This window comes from Nelusetta ayraudi, unplaced genomic scaffold (assembly GCF_046127955.1).
Source record: "Nelusetta ayraudi isolate G7.1 ecotype Tasmania unplaced genomic scaffold, CSIRO-AGI_Nayr_v1 ptg000033l, whole genome shotgun sequence".
Taxonomy (NCBI): Eukaryota; Metazoa; Chordata; class Actinopteri; order Tetraodontiformes; family Monacanthidae; genus Nelusetta; species Nelusetta ayraudi.
In genome coordinates, this window is record NW_027466083.1 from 6,790,323 (window position 1) to 6,803,844 (window position 13,522).

The 13,522-nt window shown below is 48.6% G+C and overlaps 1 protein-coding gene across 6 annotated transcripts; it reads left to right on the forward strand.

Moving 5' to 3' along the window:
* Positions 1–1,164: 1,164 nt before the first annotated feature.
* dtx2 (deltex 2, E3 ubiquitin ligase) lies at positions 1,165–13,420 on the forward strand. 6 transcript variants are annotated; one of them, XR_012927353.1, is made up of 10 exons: positions 1,165–2,115; positions 2,660–3,248; positions 4,136–4,263; positions 5,783–6,091; positions 7,286–7,362; positions 7,463–7,630; positions 9,426–9,587; positions 10,440–10,529; positions 11,466–11,851; positions 11,882–13,420. XR_012927353.1 is itself a non-coding variant. In XM_076031965.1 (9 exons), exons 1-9 carry the CDS (start codon positions 1,806–1,808, stop codon positions 11,745–11,747), a joined length of 2,115 nt encoding a protein of 704 aa, XP_075888080.1. In that variant the 5' UTR covers positions 1,166–1,805; the 3' UTR covers positions 11,748–13,420. The 6 variants fall into 6 exon arrangements, 5 of the variants coding, with proteins under 5 accessions (XP_075888080.1, XP_075888081.1, XP_075888082.1 ...); XM_076031965.1 differs by having other exon boundaries at positions 1,166–2,115; positions 11,466–13,420; XM_076031966.1 differs by having other exon boundaries at positions 1,168–2,115; positions 4,136–4,194; positions 11,466–13,420.
* Positions 13,421–13,522: the final 102 nt, after the last annotated feature.

The following is a 13,522-nucleotide window of genomic DNA, read 5'->3' on the forward strand; positions in this document are numbered from 1 at the left end:
TCTGTGTTTTTTAAAAAAATAGTCCCGTTGCAACCAATTGGGACTTAAGTGCTGTTATCTATTTTCGTAGATGTCGGGTCTTTTTTCATTGTTTTTTTGTTTTGGTTTTTTGCTCTGCCAAAAATCACAAATTGCTCCAACTATTTTCCAGGAGGAGTCCTAGAAAAACAACACCTTGAAATTCACAAAGACAGATGCCTTTTTTGAAAAAAATAAATAAATAAAATAATAATAATAATTTCTTTTTTTGCTGAATTTGTATGAACCATGAATTATGGACAGGCGAAGCCTGGGACGATTGGACCAACACTGCAGGGGGGAATTTGAAAGAAAGCCACAAAAAACCCTGCTCCTCACTGTCTCAGTCACACAGGCTTTGGCATGCAAGCAATTCTTCCTCACTGTTTAAAATATTGTGTCCCTGACACACAGTGAAAGCAGAGCTAAACCATGTTAGCTCTCCTTATTGAAGCCACACATGACCATTTCTCTTCGGATTTCATGAAGTCCATCATTTTGAGACAGGCCTGCATCGGCTAGGCCATCGATCGAGTGTCAATTTATGTGTTAAATGGGTAAAATATGTTTGGCTCCCATGTGGCCTCTGTTGACCAGTGTGCTGTCAGAGCTGCTGAATTGTATCATCCCTAATGTGGATTTAATAACCCCCACCACCACCACCACCCCCACCCCGTACACATCCCATGCCACATTGTAACGACCAGGACAAACTTTTTTATGTGTGTGTAAACTTATGAATTTTGCATAATCCGCATTGCCTCACTTGTGCCGGATATTGTCAACTGAATGCAATTTTAGCTGAGCCTGCTTTACTTCTATTTGGGTCACAGCCTTTGGGTGAAAACACTGTCACTGCTTTTAATCACTGGCAGGGGACAAGGGCAGCTTAGTTCACGACTGTGGCGGGCAAAATGAAAAAGCAATCTCCTGTTTACTTTTAACAGTTTTAGTGGGTGGGCTTCAATAGCGACGCAGGGAAGCGGCGGCGCATTCATATGCAGTACCAACAACGCGCCATTTGGTGGCAGCATCGCCAGGGAGAGTAATGTCATCTACAGTTTAAATAAAAGGAACGAAGAAGAGGCGGCGGCTGCACAATGAGGGTGTTTGTTGTGAAAGAAGAAGAGTGAGGCTTTCAGGGACACGTGCTATAGTCAATCAAATTCGGTTTTCTTTTATCTTTGGCTTCGTTAATTTATTTTCGATAAACACAAACCATGTGCGCGCAAGAACGGCAACATTCTGAGGTCAAAGTTACGTTTACTGCTGCGAAATTGGACTGCACAGCGGGTTAAGAGCTTTGTTTAAGGTTGAAGACGATATATATGTAAATGTGTGACAATGAAGAGTGAGTAACATGCGGATTTATTAAGGGCACTATCATGTAACTCTGAAAGTAAGCCCCGTACTTCATTTTTGCAGCATTTTGATTAAAAACAGTGTACTTGATGTCGGGTTCAACTGATGTCTGCGGTAACCGTTTTTCTTGTCTGCACCTGAAGGCACCGTGAAGAAGGAAGGTGCCGTAGCAACGCTGCCACAAAGCTAAACGTCATCCGTCACTGCTAAGCCCCGTGAACGCAGCAGCCTTGTCAACATGCATTTAAATGTTTATTTCGACCGTTCGCAATTCGGGAGGCACCTATTTTGCATTCAGGGCGTGTTAGCGTAACAATGGAATCGTTGCAAAGCCCCAGCTAGCTTCCACTTCCCCCTCTTTCGTCGCAACTGCAATCGTTCAGACGGCTAAAAAGCAGGACGAGCGCTTGTTAGCTCGGGCGAACATGGCGATTGTGTCTGGCTCCTGCGCCAGGGTGAACGGCTCCCGGAACGGGCCGTCGGTGTCGGCGACACCCTCGGGCTCCGTGGGACAGTCGCAGCCCATGATAGCAGTGTGGGAGTGGCAGGACGACCAGGGCCACTGGCGGCCGTATAGCGGGCAGGTGAGCGCCCACATCGAGCGATGCCTGGCGCCGCGGGGCCACAGAGGAGGGGGACCCGGCACGACGAGCATCTGTCTCGGACAATCAGACCCCAGCCTGTCGTCTTATCTGATCGACGTACCGAGCCTGAAGCAGTTCAGACAGGACACGGGTGAGTCGAGCAGAGCACACCTGCTTTCAGTCAATTCGGGTTTGTTTTTTCTCCACCTCATAGAATCGTTGTGCCTCCAAACCCCTCCGTTCCCAGGCCAAACAGTGAAGCTAGCCACCTAGCACTAGCTTTCAGGGACTCTGTTGTTTGTGATGCGTGTTTACATAGCAAGCAGGCTAAGATTAGCCACATAGCTAACCTGAGTGAAGTTACCAGACCCAGATAAAGTAATAAACGTTATATTAGGGAGTTTTGCAGCCTGTCTTGCCTAAACTTGCAATTTTGCAAACGCCAAAAAAATATTAGCATGTTTGTTTAGTGGTTAGATGCTAATCTTTAAATATGGAGGAGTCACAATGCTAAAGTGAGGCAGACATATTTCCATTAAGGGATGAATGTTGCAACTTTACAGTAGTGCAAATCTTTTAGCTGGTGAAGCAAAATGTAATCTCAGCGTGGAGATTTGCCAAATAAAGGAATGAGTTGTATATAAAATGGCTGCCTAATGTGAGATGAACATTAATTTGGGCTGTTTGCCTTTCAGGAAAGACACGGTCAGTTCGCCGATCCCTCTTCGCCCAGTCCTCGGGCCTTGGCAGCGGCGTGTTCTGGGAATGGGCCAACGACGAAGGTGGATGGACTCCGTACGAGACCCGAATCTCAATCCTCCTGGAGCACAGCTACCAGGCCCGCCAGGGAACGGCGGACTTGAGCCCTCACGGCTACAACTACATTGTAGACCTCACCTCTTTGGCCCAGGTGAACAAACTGACGAGCTTCAGGCGGCAGGTTCGGCGACAGTGCAACATGCCCTACCCGCTGGCCTCCCAGGGGCCCCCGGCCATCCCCTCGGGCCCCGCTTGCTCCTGCCAGCAGTGTTTGAGCCACTGCAGCACGGGACCCATTCCCAGCCGCTCGCGGCACTCCTTTTCGTCGGGCAGCCTGAACCGGCCCAGCCTCCAGGGACCGGGAAGGGCCATCGCCGCTCATCCTGCTTCCGTTTACTCGCCCTACCCTCGGAGGCCCCTGTCGGTGGGGGGGATGTCCTGGGGGAGCCCCTGGCCTCCCCCGCCCTCTGGCAGCCAACTGTCTGCGCCACTGTTGACCAGTTCGGGAAGTGCCAATGGCCTGAGGTCAGTATCTGTGTGTGTGTGTTGATTCGATGGAGGTCTTGTCTTCATACAGGCAAGTTGGAACAAAAACAGAGGCAGGAAGGTGACGCAGTGTCTGGCCATGTTTTAAGGCAGCTACTAAGAAAAACTGCCGTAATCGTTTTGGAAGCTGCATCTCAAGTGGACACTTTAGTCTTGACTTTCCTGAAATTCTGACATCAGGGGAAGTTCTGATGATGTAGTAGTTGAAAATTCTTACGAAAGGCACCCTAATGCACATTCCCAGTGCGCCACACTGTGACGGTTTACTCATAAAGAATGTGGCGGTTTCTAAAAACAACCCCCTGGAACACATTTTCAACAGTTTGTGTTTCCAGGGACTCCAGCGACTGTTGTCGTGCTAAAGAACAGGCTGACCTGAACCGTGACTGAAGTGTTTTTCATTTCGTGCAAAAAACAAAACAAAAAAAGCCCTCAGCTGTTCCTGTCTGCCTCCACTTTGACCCGTCTGGTAAAACAGGAACTTCAGCATTTAATCTGTTTCCTGATGGGAAACACTATCACCATCACCAGACTTCTGACCAGGTTGAAATCCCTTTGAAATTTAATTTGTCTTCTTACATTCACGCACTTAGACTATAACGACGGTCAGAACAGCCTGAACTTCTGTCAACAGTCCATTATCTGAGATCAGAGTGCACATTTCCTGCTATTGTGTTGCCGGTACCGAGGGTCAAGGTGTCTAGTTGCACCCCAAGCACCGCCGGTCAATCCAGCGTTGTGATTGGCTGTTTGCCTGAGTGACACTTGCCGAATGCATACACAATGAAAATGTGCTAATTCTGTGCGGAGCGCGACAGGAGGAGGAGGAGGAGGTGGTCTTAAGGTCTCTGCTTGTGTCTCCGCAGTGTCCCTTCCATCTCGGTGCAGCTGAATGGCTCCACCAGCGTGAGCTCGGCTCTGGCAGGTAAACGGGTCGCGGACCATCCACACCCCTCAGTCTGCCCTGCACCGTCCTCACGGTTCTCTCTAAAATGTGCGCAAGCATTTGTTTTTTTCCCTTTTTCAACAGCACATTTCCAAGTGTCTTATGTTTTGCATGCTGACGGCCAGAACTTTGCTCCTTTTTTTTGTGCGTGTTAATTTTAAGCGAAAGCAGAGAGTCTTGGAATCTTTCCAGCAGGAAGCAGCTTCACGCTCGGCTGAAGCTCCGTCGTCCTGCGGTTCAAACCCATGCTTTGTTGGAGCTTCCACGTGTTTAAAAGGCAATTAAAAAAAATGTAATTGGTGTCAGAGAGCGGAGCCGACACCTGGCTGGGGGTGCGGGCCGATATATAACTTTGGTGAGGTCTCAGCGCCCGTGGCGATGGCCGTAATTGTTTATTTTAGGCGCAAAAAAGGAAGGTAGAGAAGCAGAAGAATTGAAGGATTTTTGTTTTGTTTTTATTTCTGGGCAGTTCACTGACAGCCGTGCTAACATCACACGGATGTTGTGACGTTAGCACGGCTGTCGCGAGGTAATTGTGATCAACACGGAGCCTCTAATTTCCTTCAACGACGCGGGCGACTCGCTGCCCGTCATAAAACGGAGAATATTGATATGCGAAGACGACGCTCACCTCGCTGTTATCTCTTTCATTGTGCCGCTCGAATTAGAATGCCGTTTCTTCTGCGGCGATGGGCCGACTGAATCAATACAATCAGCTTGGAGGAAGCTCCGGGGCCAGGAGCTCATTACTGAAAAAGCAGCAGCGCGTGACTTTGGTAAATCATTTTTTTAAAAGCGGAAGGTCGCTGCTGCTGCTGCCGTTGCGCCATCTTCCCCAAATGTGCAGCTTGTAATGATGGTGGTGGGTCAGTTTGCAACATCAACGGTGCTTTGCTCCGTGTCGCACACGTCTGCTGGTGCATTTTCAGGTGAAACCAGACAGAAAGCCAAAGTCAAACCCATTCCAGCATCTCAAATCTTTTCTTTCCCCCGGTAGATGCATTTCAGATCAGAGGATGCAGAAATGTGTCCACTGCAGACTGTGATAATATTTCACTTTGATGTCCGTCTCCAGCCGAGCAGCTGCGAGCATCTTTAGAACATTTAGCCCGCTGTTTGCAGCCTCCGGCTGGAGCTGATGCTTGGGTGGTGGACCTTCTGCATGTTTTGGAGGAGGGACAGGAAGAGGGCGGAGCCAACGTCCGGCTGAGGGTGCTGTCATTCACCTGGCAGCAGTAGCACTACCCTTTGTGACATCACAGAGGGCTGATATGTGGAGCAACAGGTGGACTGTTGTCACTTCAATGGACTTGTAGGACTCTTGGCAAGAAGAATGTGACCATTTTAAACACTTTATTTTGGCGGGTCGGTGACGCTGATGGCTGCACTTTTACTTTGAAGCCTCCTCTTGTTGGACGACAGCCTTTATTTTTCTCCTCTACTCCTTTTTGACACTCCGCTCCCTCTCTGCTCCTTCAAACCTCCGCCGGCCTCTCGAACCCTCACCGTCTCTGCCCCCTCCCCTTGTCAACTCCACCCCCTCTGTTGACCCCGCCCCCTGCTCCAGGCATGGCCTCCATTCTGATGTCAGCTGTGGGACTGGGAGTGCACTTCACCACCGCTCCTCTCCCTCAGCAGCCGCCGCAGCAGCAGCAGCAGCAACAGCAGCAGCAGCAGCATCATCAGCATCAGCAGCAGCTACAGCAGCTCCAGCAGCAGCATCAGCAGCAACCCGCTCCTTTCTCTTTCCCTCCTCCCCCTCCCCCTCCGCCTCCCCCTCCACCCTCTCTCCTCCCCCCGGCCGGCAGACCCAGCAAGCCCCACAGCACCAACAGCAGCAGTTCAGTTAGGAGGGCAAAGAGGCAGCACAGGAGAGGTAGCGTCCTCGTCCTCGTCCACGTCCGCAGTGTTTGCCCGAGCAGCCACGTCATCCCGCCGCCGCTCATCCGCCCCCTCCCCCACCCCCTCCCCCTCGTCTGCTCACCCACTGCCCCTTGATGCCCCCCTCCCTCCCCTCCCCCTTCCATCGCCATCATCAGTATCAGTTGATCACCATCACCATCATCATCTGCTTATGTGCTTTTTGGTTTCACGCGCACCCCTTTTATGTTCACCAGTCTTCCAGCCAACTAAAGCTTCGTCTCCGCAGATCTTTCTTCAAAACCAGGAAGTGAACTGCTTTCAAAAAAAGCAATCAAAAAGTGGCTCGGACCACTCAACTTGTCTTCACCAAAGAAATTCATGAGCTCTGCAGCTTCCATTACACCTGCCAGGCTCAGTGTGTTGTCTCTTCATATCTCTAAATCCAAGTGGTAGTTATTATTTGTCTGTTTTTACGGACTGGAGCGGCACCTGCCCCGCCCACCCAGTAGCTTTTTGATTGACGTTTCCTTAGACCAGTGGGATGCGAGGACAATCGAAAAAAGTAAAATAAAAAATAGTTTTCCAACTTTGAAGTTGACAGTCGATTCCAGAATCAGCCAAACAATAAACCAGCGGAACGCTAGCAGATAAAAGTCCGGCCGTCTGCAATAAAACCAGGAGAACAGAGCTGGCAGAGCCGTCCAGCTGCCACCAGGAGGTCATTTTCTTCATCAGCTTCTTATTTTCTCATCCACCTCCACCTCCACGGAGCATTTCCTTCCCCCTTTTAAAAATTTAAACAATTTTTTTTTTCAATCCGACAATGCTCACGCTTATCTCACGTAAGATTCAACTTTTTTTAAACCGGGTTCAACCAAATGCATTTAAGTGTTTGTGTAAGTATTGGTGTTTTGTTTTTTGTTTCTTTTGAAAATTTTGATTCCTTTTAGCCGCGGCTCCGGTTCTCTCAACGTTCCCGTCTCTTCTTGTCTCTGTCTGTACGAGTCAGCGTTCATCAGTCATCAGTTCAGTCGCTCTTCGAGCTTCTGTGGATGTTTCGCCTCACATGGTCATTGCCAGACTTCCACATCGCTCCCCCCAGCCCCCACTTTGTACTAGTTATTAGCTTCTGAATGGAATTTTCCAACAAGACATTTTGTCTTCATCTCATTTCCTTTGGTGTTTTTTCTATTTATTATTCTTTCAGTGCCTACTGCTTCCTCTCAGAAACCGGAGGAGGTGATCCAGCGCTACATGGAGGTCGTGGCAGCTCCACTGGATGAGGTAAACATTTTGTTTGGCCTGCGTCTTCTTTCTTCGTCATCAGTCCTCCTTTCTGCTCCTTTATTAAATCTCTGCTCTACGGGCCCGCCCACTCCGCCAGGACTGCATCATCTGCATGGACCAGCTGTCCAGTCCGTCGGGCTACGAGACGGCGTCCACGGTGGACGGAGGCCAGGGCGCCGTGCCCGACGCCGTGGGCAAATTCATCAAGTGCGGACACACACTGCACATGCTCTGCATGCTGGCGATGTACAACAACGGCACAAAGGTGAGCAGCTAGAACGATAAATCGCATTTGCGATAATATCGCAATAGGACGTGACTTGCGAACGGCACGAAGAAAAGCAAAGCAAAGCAGGTAGTGGGAGGAGTCGATGCTGCGACGAGCTGGACGGACGGAACGACGCGCAAGGAAAAGGTCTCCCTGGTTGCCACCAACTGGTGGCCGTAGTTTAGCAAAACAGTGTCGGGAGATATAAAAAAAAAAAATGCCGAGCGACTACCGAAGCACCAAGGACCACAACAGTCGGAGTTGTGTTCGCTGGCAGTGAACCGCTGCCTCGTACGCTCGCCCCTTATAGTCATTTTAACGCTGCTAGCATGGTAGCATCGGTTGAATGAAGCTGCCGGTGGTTTGTGCTTTGTGTGGACCTAAACAAAATCATTCTAAGCCCCATTACCATCTTAACATTAGCCTAGCCTATAAAAAAAGAACAATTTGTCTATAATAAATCTGATATGTTTATTATAATACATATAATTTTTTTGTTTGTTTGTGGAAAAATACATGACAAAGATAAAAAAAAAAAAATTATCGCAAATTAAATCTCAATATTGAGGGGAAAAAATGGCAATTAGATTATTTTCCACAATTGTTCAGCCCTATAAGCAGCTGGCGACGCACCAGCGAGCCACCACTGACTCGCAGCACAATCAAAAACACCATTTTCTAGTAAAGACACTGAATACCAGGAAATCCCAGCTTGTGTGAGGTGCTACTTTAATTTGCAAACTACCCCCACTCAGCCAAAGAAAAAAAGTTGATTTTAATCAATGAATTTATTAGCATTTTAAGACACATTAGCTTCTTATAGCTTCTCAGCTCTGGAAGCCCCTGGGATCCATCAGACCAATTTATTGATGTCTTATAAGACCTGGATATCGGACTGGCAATATGGCGGCACACCGGTTTTTCCCAGTGGCCACTCGAGGTGCTGGGCCCAAAAAGCATTTTTTCCCATAGACCACAATACAAAAAAAGGCCTTTTATTCCCAGTATGACGTCACAACGTCGTACGTACTGCTGTGTCTTTGCTCGTTCTGATGGGCTGCGTCCTGACTTGTCTGTACGGGACGTTCTCCAGGATCGTTCTGATTGGCCAAATAGATCATGTGCGTTACAGAGGCAGTCAAAAACCTTACCGGCGTATGCGCTGGGTGAGCAACTGCTTTGAATTGAATGGGCCGGGCCAGGTTTCAATGGTTGATGGTATAAAGACTTGGATTATTACCGGGCCAATGCTGTGACTTTGTTCCTCACGGTTAAAAATGAACTGCTTTTACTGGTCAGCCGGTCAGTGGAAACACGACCTGCAGCAGCAGTAGTGAGCCGCCAGTCCTTCAAACATTAAACCAGCATCTTGTTTCCCGTCTTAATGCTAAGCTTTAGCAGCAGCTCTTGGCCCCTTCAATTTGCTACTTGCTTAAGGTACCTGTACTTCTTCCTACTCCTTTTCACTCTTGTAATCTTAAATGCAGCTTCTATTTTGTTTGATTTTTTTTGTAACTGTTTTTTTTTTTAATAATAATAATAATAATTTTTTTAATATAATTTGCATGATAGAAATAAAGTATTCAAATCAAATCGAAATAAGGCGAGACCTAAACCTCATCAAAAGTGCAGCCAAGACAACAGGGCACACAGGACACTTTCCCATCACAATGCCATTAAACTCGGGCTGTTTGACGTCTTGAGCCTCAGACCCCTCCCCCCTCACACGCACCCTCCCAGAGTCTCATTAGCCGACTGACAGTCATCAGTTCCTATTAATCTGCTCCTGCAGGACGGCAGTCTGCAGTGTCCCTCCTGCAAGACAATCTACGGCGAGAAGACGGGCACGCAGCCCAAAGGCAAGATGGAGATCTACAGCGTGGGCCAGTCGCTGCCGGGACACTCGGACTGCGGCACCATCCAGATCGTCTACATCATCCCACCGGGAATACAGGTGGGTCCTCGCAGTGGCCGCTCGTCGCCCGCAGACGCTCCACGTCCTGGGCCGGGAAGTCTCACTCTGATATCTGGAGAGGAATCGCTCCAGAGCAAAGTGTTTGTTCCTCCGGTAACAGAATTTGCCCGTCTTTATTCCACCAACAAAAACCACAGAGCAGCGCGGAGCTGAGCAGCAGAGAGCATCCTGATCTGATTTAAGGTTGATTCTCAGCCTTTCCGAGCTGTTAAACCCTGCAGGAGGCAGCGTGCTTGCGCTCGCGTGTGGTTTGGTTGCGAAAAGTGCGAGCAGAGGCTGCTGACGGGAAGCAGACGCAAATACCTTGCAGTTTGTTAGAAGGGAGAGAACAGGTTGGTTGCCAGGAATCAGTCCTGCGTCTCAAATATCAGAATGAGAAAGTTGAGCAGTTCAAAGGAGGCGATTCTGTCACAAGAGGTTGTGAAGCACCTTTGACGCACGCTTCTCCCCTCGGAGAGATTTTTGATCTGTGCTGGATCACACTTGGACTCGGACATGAAGGAGAGAGCGACACAGAAGGAGAGGGCGACACAGGACGACCGGCTGCATTCGCAGTCGTCTCTCTTCACATGAAACGGCAGAAGTTTACTTTATTTCATAGATTCTGCCTCGACTTTAAAGGACTTTGCTTGTTTCAGCCTTTTGGGAAAACACTTGAGTTTCTGCGTCTCACTGCTGAAGTGAAAAACCCTCAAAAACAAAATGGGATGACGTTAGTATCGAGCCGCCGGTGGAGACGCTAATCTCCACCACACATTATTAGATTCTTTTGTTTTGTTTTTGTTTTATGGCTTCAACTTCATCTCCTGCCCTTCCCTCCGTCGCCACAAGGGTCCAGAACATCCAAACCCAGGGCAGCCCTTCACCTGCCGAGGGTTCCCTCGATTCTGTTTTCTGCCCGACAACGACAAAGGCCGGAAGGTAGGAGATCAACCAATCAGCATCATCAGTGTCTTGTGTCATTACAAACATCATGCTCGCTGCTCTACTCCAGATAAAACTAAAGCTTCCATGTTATACAAATTATCAGGTTTTTGTATTATTTTAAAGTCCCAGTTTTTTGATCCCTATTAAATAAACCCACCTGTGATTGGGTGGGATCATCATCATCATCATCATCATCAGCCGCAAGCAGGAAGGTGCGGCGCACGACGACGTGCTCATGGGGCCGTTTCCATGGAGCTCGTCTCCTGACTGCAGCAGCACACGACAGCCCAACCACACATTGACAAACAGGATTCTTTGTTTCTTCTCTCTCCATCATCGTAGTCAAACAAGCGGAGTTTAAAAACCAGCAGAGATGGTTTCAGGCCGGCCGAGTACCGCCGTCAATTCAGTTTATCCAACTCCCAAGTCTTTCCCCGGCCGCTGCTTTTTAAAAGCAAACACACAGTGGAGGCTCAGTTCTAGTTCCAGAGGGATTTAAACTGTGAAGCTGATTTATTACACTGGAATTTTTAAAAGTGCAATCAAAGGCGAAGAAGACGAGCTCTCGTCCTCGTCGTAGCCGCTAGAGATGCGAAAGTGCGTCTCGCGTCTTCCGTCCTGCTGTTGCTTTCGCAGATAAAAGTTGCAGCAGCTGCACAGAGCAAACGGAAAAAAGAGAAAAGGCACGACGCCAACATCACACGCAAACATTAAAGCGGAGATTTCTAAGAATGTTTGCTCAAAGGGAGCTTTTCTCTCCCCAAAGCTTGCGTTAGTAGAAGAGAGGGAAAAAAAGCGACTCGGTCTGCGAGGCCTTGAGTCTGAACGGTCGATACATCAACACGTTGTCTCATCTCTCAAACTTCCGTCGGCTCGATTTGTTCCATCGACGGCGGCCATGAATTGAAAAGCTCTCATCGCTCTGAACAGGTGCTGGAGCTGCTGAAGGTGGCGTGGATGCGGCGCCTCATCTTCACCGTGGGGACGTCCAGCACCACCGGCGAGCCCAACACGGTGGTATGGAACGGCATCCACCACAAGACGGAGATGATGTCCAACCTGTCGGGCCACGGCTACCCCGACCCAAACTACCTGGACAACGTTCTGTCTGAGCTGGCCTCTCAGGGCGTGACCGAAGACTGCCTCAAAGCCCCGGGCTCAGCCGGCGACAGCCTCAAGCTCCAAACACTTCCCGTCACCGCCGGCCTCTGAGCGAGCGCTCCGTTATCTGCCCCCCTCCCCAACCCAACCCAACCCAACCCAACCCCTCACAACACTCCCCTGGAACTCATGCAGTCATCTATTCAACGTTTGACGTTATGGAGGAGGAGGAGGAGGAGGAGGAGGAAGAGGAGGAGGAGGAGCTGCAACAGCAGAAGAGGCCTCGGAGCTGCAACAGCAGAAGAGGCCTCGGAGCTTCTTTTGGAAGGACGCCGGCCAAGTTGAGTGTACTTTCCAACTCATCACATATTTCCAGGAGATTCCGCTAAGGGGGTTGGAGGGGTAAATGTGTCTGGTGTTAATCTGAGTCTCACCAAACCTCCACAATCTGGAGGTTTCTTATTCTTTCTCCCCACTGAGAACCACCTTGCATCCTCCAGAGTCTGTTTCCATGACTGCGGCAGCTTGTGGTGGGTGATAAAAATAAATATCTCATGAAGCACTTTAGCTTTGAGGGTGTGTTTCACCGACAAGATGCTCGATTTCTCGGGGAGGAAGGAGTTGGGGAAAAAAAGGCATGTTGGGGCGTTTGGCAGTTTGTTTCCCCCCCCAGCTAAAATGTTATCGTGAACTTTGTTCCATAAACACGGGTGGTGCCATCCACTGGTTTCTGTGGGTGTTACTGTCCTCCAACCAAATTGCTATTTTGTCCACTGAAGATTTAACGTAGCTATTTTAGAAATGTCCACGGCATTGAGATGCAAACTCACTCGGCTACGTCTTTGGCCAGGGGTGAAGAAACTGAGTCCACGCACAGTTTCTCTGGCTACACTGAGATGGCGGTCCAGTAAATAAGTAGCTCTAGAGGGCTAAACATCCGTTTGATGCAATCAACGTGTTAGCTTGAGTTTGCCATATAAAAAAGTGGCCGCATCAGAATTTTTTTTTAGCTGTTAAGGGCTAAACTCAATCAGGCCCAAGCTACTTCTGTTTTCCGGGAATAATGTGTGCTAGTCACTTCTGTTTGTGATTTTACAGTGATTGAATATATCCTCACGGGTGCAGGAGAGTAATACCAGACATCAACAGTGGAGCCAATGTGCCGTAGATCGTTTGTGTTTAGTACAAAGCAAACTCAAACCTTTAGTAGCAAAGTGTACTAAAATGTAAATAATTTAAACTAAAAAAAAAAAAAACAGGACACAAAAACTTCAGAGGAAAAAAAAATAACAAAGCAAATGTGTCCACAACTGTTGGTGGATGAGAAGATACTTGTGCATTTTTTTATACTGCTAATCTGAACATCTACTTGAGAATCAGATATCTAACGCACTCACACTGATATTTCCTCTGTCGGGTATCTGCCGTTGTTTTCTGTCACTAAACTGGTTGCAGTTTGTGTTACCATCTTGTGCGAGAAGGGACGAGATCACATCGTATATAAATATATAAAAAAAAAAAAGAAGAAAAACTTGGGAAGACCTCAAGCCTAATAATGTTGAAACAAAAGGAGGGAATGTTGCATCTTTGCTGAAGGAAGATCCAACCGTGTGACAATCAAGGCCGCCAACGAGACACCTGCAGCTGCAGCGAGCGCGCCAACGTTCCACCCGGTTGCAAGCTCACTTCCTGGACTCATAAGTTAGTTACACACCGCTGCCGGCCTCAGTCCTGACGTGTACAAGCTGAAAACAAAACCTGCAATAAAGTCATATGGCAAAATGCTTTTCTGTGTCTATTTTTTTGTTGCCATCCGTGTCAGTGCGAGGCTCGGGCTTCTCAAATTGCCCTCTGGTGTGGCCTCAGCTCGACCACGAGCGCGTCTA

What these genes read in the sequence shown, in the direction of transcription:
- dtx2 (XM_076031965.1), top strand. Translation starts at nt 1,806, where the DNA reads ATGGCGATTGTGTCTGGCTCCTGCGCCAGGGTGAACGGCTCCCGGAAC. An exon ending in CTCACGGTTCTCTCTAAAAT is followed by an intron (nt 4,264 to 5,782) that starts GTGCGCAAGCAT and finishes CCCCTGCTCCAG; the next exon opens with GCATGGCCTCCATTCTGATG. An exon ending in AAAGAGGCAGCACAGGAGAG is followed by an intron (nt 6,092 to 7,285) that starts GTAGCGTCCTCG and finishes TTATTCTTTCAG; the next exon opens with TGCCTACTGCTTCCTCTCAG.